Source organism: Diplotaxodon limnothrissa, linkage group LG11 (genome assembly GCF_057381915.1).
Source record: "Diplotaxodon limnothrissa isolate DT_005_m linkage group LG11, D_limnothrissa_male_GT1.1, whole genome shotgun sequence".
NCBI classification, from domain to species: Eukaryota; Metazoa; Chordata; class Actinopteri; order Cichliformes; family Cichlidae; genus Diplotaxodon; species Diplotaxodon limnothrissa.
This window is the reverse complement of record NC_140606.1, coordinates 29,797,040-29,803,364: the sequence shown is the minus strand read 5'-3', so window position 1 is coordinate 29,803,364 and position 6,325 is coordinate 29,797,040. Positions and strand designations below refer to the sequence as shown.

The window sequence follows — 6,325 nt, the reverse complement described above, 5'->3', positions numbered from 1 at the left end:
GGAAGACACAGCAAACCTTCTGGCATCCTGGAGGATTGGACTACCCGTGCAACCTCTGTAGGGTCCAGGTATTGTCGTATGCTACCAGCAATGACACTGAGTCTAGTCACATGCAAAACTGATGAAAAAAAAAAAACAGCCAGAAAAGATAAGGAGGGAAAAATGTCAGAGGCCAAACACATTTTGTTTAGCAGTGTATTTAAATGAAAACTATAGAAAGAATAACATTTTACAATTTTTCAGCCAGGAAGAGTCCAGCAAGAGGCTGCGAGCACACTGTTTTAATCTGGTCCAGTTCGTCTTGTTAAAGAGTCTCACCTTTCTGTAAGAGTGACACCGCGCCACTGATGAATATGCATCTTATTTCTGCCAAATTGAATGGCAGAAATAAAAGGAAAACAGACAACACTGGAATATTTACCATTTTATTGAGACATTTTCTTGTGTAGTTTCTAATAATATCCAGAGGGCAGTTGGCTAAATTGACCAAGTGTCTATAGACATTGACAAATGAAAAGTCAGTCCAGAGTGATGGCAATGTTTCTTGGTGTGAATATCATATCATATACATGTGAATATCTGCATGTTATTGTGTTGGCGCTCATCATTGAAAAAAACAATGGCAGCACTGAGTGTCTGTGTTGAGTTCTGCTGGTCAGCAAGTTGCAGAACTCAGAACTTTAACTGTGCCATCCCTATAACTTATAGTTTTATGCACCCTTTGTAAAATATTTTACAGTGTGCGGTCCTTTCCTGTGTTGCTGCTCTGCAGTGATCTGAGAATCTTGGTCATCAATATAACATTATTAGTCATGGCGTTGTCCGTCCCTGCTGAGGCTTTAGAGCTGTGCTGCATACTGACAATGTCACCACTGGTCTGCTTGGGCTCTGCGCGGCGGAAAAGATGTCTCATAGTGGCCTGGAGACAGCAGGAGAAGTAAATTATTTGGAGAATCAATGAGTAAAAAAATGATGATGGGCATATCACACCTGAAGGGACAGGTGGATGTGGAGAAAAGAAGAAAAATGTCAAGTTAAGTTAAAGAACGTGGAGGAAGAGAATAGGAAAAGTGCTTCAGTCTTACCTGGAAATTATTTGTAACAAAACAGTAGACAACAGGATCCATACAGCTATTCAAACTGCTGAGGGTGACAGTTAGATGGTACACTATCACATGGTGAGGCATGTCAGGGTAGAAGTATACCACCACCTGCAGCACAAACAGGCAATGCCAAATGTTCCCATAAAAGCAAATACATTTTTCTCATTAAGTCAAACAAAAACGTTCATTTCATTAATATGTTTATTGTGTTTCACTGTTTACTGTTTTTATCTTTGTTGTATTTTATTAAAATTATAACTTTGAGATCCTTACTATTTTCCCTACTTTTGTATTCAGCTTTTTTAAAATAACATTCTATTGTATTTTAGTTTAGTATTTTATGTTAACTTTGCAGTCAATGACTGCCTGAAATCTAGAAGCCATTTATATCCAAATGCTCAGTTTTCTCCTCTGCCAGGACTTTACTGCAGTCATCTTCAGTAGCTGTCTGTTTGTGGATCTTTCTGAATTCAGTTTTGTCTTTGGTAACTGAAAAGCCTGCTCTACTGGGTTGACTGACTTGGGCATTGAACATTGTCCGATTTCTTTGTCTTGGGAAACGCTCTGGTTGCTTCTGCAGTAAGGTTTTTGTCACCATGAAGTGTTTGGTGCTGCTTCTGTTAGCAGTTGCATCATCAATAAATACTAATGACCCTGTTATACTGGCAGCCATACATGCCCATGCGATATCACTGGCTCCAACCATGTTTGACGTATAACGTGGTATGCTTTGGATCATGAGCTTTTTCTTTGCTTCTCCATACTTTTCTCTTCCCACAATTCAGGTACAAGTTAATCTTTGTGTCATCTGTCCAAATAATCTTTTCCTGCACTGTTCAGGCTCTTTTAGATGGTTTCTGACAAAGTCTAATCTGCCCTTCTTGTCCTTAAGTTTAACCAGTGGATTTGCACCTTGCTGTAAACCCTTTGTGTTTACATTGATTGCAGACTCTGACAATGATACATGAACCTCCTGGAGAGTGTTAGTGAGGAAACAGGCTTCATCTGACCATAAAATTATTTATCAGGAAGTTGTCCAATTATATTTGAGCTGCTGAAAATGGAGGACTGTGTACTGTGTGTATACTGTATGTGTGTGTATACATAAACTTTCTGTCTTTTTAATACATGTCAATATTGGTTTGAAATATTGTACATGTATTTTTGTCTATATATTTATGTTATATATAGAGAGAGATTTTTCTTTTGTTGCTTTATCACCTGGTAATATTGTCTAATCAAAATTGTCCTGAACCTACCGGTGACCCACAATGCAGGGTCAAGGTTCACCCAAGCATGGACATAATTTATGAGCAGTTCAAGCAAAGGCTGGTTTTCTGCCTCACATTTGTTCATTTGTAATCCTTTTAGAGGATAAAGTTGAAAGCATCCACAGTTTCATAAGGGAGAATACAATCATTAATACTACTTGGCCTTTTACTTGTTCAAATACTTGTTGCTCACCTGTCTAACATGAAAGGGTGTGAAACAGACTGTGAAGATGATCAGCACAGTTGTCAACAGCTGGACAGCTTTCCTTCTCCTATCCCTGAGAAAATAAAGTTAAAGATACCATTATCTGCATATTTTTATGGGATATAAACTATCCTATGTGTCAGTGAGTCAAAGACAGACAGACGGCTCACATACACACATGGAACAAAGAGGCTCACATTCAAACCCAATTTCAGTTCAGAATCAACATTTAACAAACCCCCTGCACATCTTAGGACTGTACGGTGAAGCTGGAATAACTGGAGAGAATCCATGTAAACAGTTAATGCAGTGCATCCTAAAAGTATTCAGAGCGCTTCACTTGTTCCACATTTTGTCATGTTACAACCTTATTCCAAAATCGATTTATTTACATTTCACTCGAGATTCTGCACACAATGCCCCATAATGACAATGTGAAAAAGGTTTGCTTGAAATTCTTGCAAATTTAAAACAAAAAACAAAAACATAACATGTATATAAGTATTCAGAGCCAGTGTGTGATTTCCTCTGAATATTTTGTGGATGCACTTTATTTTCTTCAATACAAGAAAAACAACTTTAGTTTTCTTTCCCGCCATCTGTCAGTGTAATATTAGTTCTACCTACCTGCTCTGTTGCATCAGACGACGGTCTGTTAAGGCCCACATAATGCGCAAAGTGAAGACCACAATGATGACAAGTGGTAGAAAGAACTCAGTGATGGTGAGAAAGAGGAGCTTTGAGAGACAGCAGCCTGTGTGCTGAAAAGCGGTGGAAAGAAAGGAGTAGGTAACCACAATGGCAAACAGCCATACAGAAATGCAAACACATTTGGCCACACTGGAGTTCCTCCAGCGACGAGAGGCTTCAGCCTACAAAGACAGAGCAGAATGTGCAGCCTTGTAAGTGTCTAGCATTTTCAAAAGCACGACTGTGTAACCAAGCTACAGACGACACTCACCTGCACAATGGCAAGGTACCGGTCGACGCATATGCAGGTTAGAAACAGGATACTGCAGTACATGTTGACAAAGTAGCTGAAGATGTGCAGATATGAGCAGGTGATACAAGCTCCTCCACTGTAGTAGAGCAGGATGCGAGTCGGTAGAGAGAGATTCACCAAGAGGTCACTCACGGCCAGGTTGATGGTGTAGATGACTGAGGTGGTCTTTTGCTTGGTGCGGAAACAGAAAACATAAAGTGCAACTATGTTGAGCACCATGCCCACCTGAAAAACCAAAAGAGTTAAAAGATAGATGCGAGGAAAATTAGTAAGAGGTACTAAATTTCAACATAGAAATTATGTGCAACATTAAAAAGCCTTCGTCAAAACACCTTACCAGGAAAATAAGGGAGTTTATGACCACCAGTGCAATCCAAAGGCCATAGAAGTCATTGTAGAGCCCCTCATCTAAATGTGCCAGTCTTTGAAGATATCTTTCCATACCACTTGTGTTTGCTGGACCCGATATTTGAGGTGTATTAAAGGAAGTGTTGATGAAAAGCCAGGACTCTGTACCATTAATGTTCATCATCATGATGATGTGCGATGAGGTGATAAGCCGCCTTAATGATGCTGATGAGGATTGTGAGGATGACACGGATGATAAAGTGGAAACTGTCAGAGAGAATAATACAAGTTTTATAGAGAGATATATACACCACATTTACTGACAGATCCACGCATTAGTTGCATTAGTTTTCATGTTTAAACAGAAACCTGCAGTTTTACAGTTACATCATCTCTAAAGGCCTGCCTTGCTGTACTATGTTACTTCCTCTTTTCTATGTTTGACTTCAGCATCTACAGAGAAACATAGGGACACACACTGTCCTCCTTTTCTCTGATGCTCACTCTCTCTGTCTCTGACCTCATACTGGCTGTTGCTGTTGTCACAGATACACTGGCATGGCTATTTTAAACCAATATCTGGCTTGTTGAACCCATATATTTATAATGTAACTATATTTATTTATCACTATAGCAATACTCCCTGAGGGGCTAGGATTAATTCTCATTCCAGCTATTATTACAAATAAAAAATAAATACTTTTGCTCTTATTGGCCAAGATATAACCCTCTCACAAAGTACAGAAACAACATGTCATTACTCTGGACATCCAGGGACCTTTTCATTTAATCATAATAAAAAAGAGATAGATCATTTGTTTTCTTTTCCATTTAAATAGCTCACAAAAGCTTAGATCTATAGTAAGAGAGTCATTTCATGGCTACATTAATTAGCCCATGTTTGAGCTGGTGTGTGTATGTTTATTTACTTTAATTATTTTACTTTAAGTGACTTTTACTAAAAGTGATCTGAGGATTTTACACCTAAAGCCAACAGGACAGCAGTAGCGTGTTGAGATGAAGACTGTGAAGGAGAAGAAAAAGGTTACAGAATCAATCTCATGGAGAATCTACTGGCATTTAAAGCACTAAAAAAGGCCAAAGTCGCGTGATGTTTCGCATAAATGAGCTGGATTTCACTCCTGCATCCTTTGTCTTCCATGACAAATGCAGTTTAATTGCTCCTGTGAGTGCCACACTGGGAAGGTTTAAGAAGCCCAGTGTATGTGATGCCCGGAGTTTGTGTTTTGTGCTCCTTGCTTACAACAAATCTCTTAGCAAAATAATCATCCGGCTGATGAAAAATGTAGTCTATTCATGCTAATGGGAATAACATGCTCAACTGAGGGTGAGGCATGAATAATGTGATTCATCTACATGAACCGGAGCAGTCTAGCCACACAACATTAAGAGCACTGAAGGAAATAAATGAGTGTTTTCACAGTGACACCCTCTGATATTAGTCAGCTTATTTGACCTAGTTCATCATTATTAACAGTGCTTACAAGCGTTATAGTGGAGCACTCTGAGGAAAGTTTTTATTTAGGCACTTGCTTCTTTCTCTCTCTTTTATGATATATGCACAAATATGAATGTTATTCATCCTAAGCAACCCATGAACTATGTGTAAGTTTCAGCAGAATGGCAAAAAAGTTAGCCCTGTTGTCATTTCTTCTTTATTTCTAATAACTTGTGCATTTAAGAGTTACTTAAAAACTGTTCCCAAACATTCTTTGAGAATTTTTCTTTTCAGTTTGTTAAAGTTTTTCCACTTAGATTTCACTCTTAGAAATGTAGTCAGACATTTTCCTGTGACACCCGTAACTACAGCCAGTTGCATTTAGTTTGCCCTTACACACTGTTCATAAACCGTGTCTTCACAGGATCCAAATGAAATGCTTTAAACTTTATAAATAGCCTATGAGACAATATTAAATTAAATAATATTTCACAGAGCATGAGAAAGTGTATATTTTTGGGTTTTGTAAAAAAAACCTCTACTATCACACAACATCATGCCCTGTTTAATCTAAATAATAAAAACATTGCAGCTATAATTGTTTAAATATATTTTATTGAAAGTAAAAATGGCGAGATCACGCTGGAACTGTTGGGATTTATTATACATTATAACCATTAAACATCATGTCTACTGCTTATTGTATAACTGCAAACTAGTCTGTGTATCCAAAACAGCAATAAGATATCACCTAGCACTGATCTACCCACTCCCTATTCCTCTTCTGAGTTCTATTTTAATCTAATTTAGCTGTCACCTAATTTAATCTCAGAAGTTCAGAATACAGGGATTCTACTGTCTTCATTTTTAGATTATTTAGTTACATTGTTGCTTCTCGCTCTTGCACATCTTGTGTCTGTATCAAGGCACCATCTG

The 6,325-nt window shown here is 38.1% G+C and overlaps 1 protein-coding gene across 1 annotated transcript; it reads right to left on the bottom strand.

Annotated features, from left to right (window-relative positions):
- Window positions 1-733: 733 nt before the first annotated feature.
- LOC146623120 (G protein-coupled receptor 20-like) lies at window positions 734-4,117 on the bottom strand. The gene is made up of 6 exons (XM_085365695.1): window positions 3,920-4,117; window positions 3,541-3,807; window positions 3,207-3,451; window positions 2,568-2,652; window positions 1,086-1,211; window positions 734-919 (listed from the first exon to the last, which is right to left on the bottom strand). Exons 1-6 carry the CDS (start codon window positions 4,115-4,117, stop codon window positions 734-736), a joined length of 1,107 nt encoding a protein of 368 aa, XP_085221821.1.
- Between the last annotated feature and the right edge of the window lie 2,208 nt (window positions 4,118-6,325).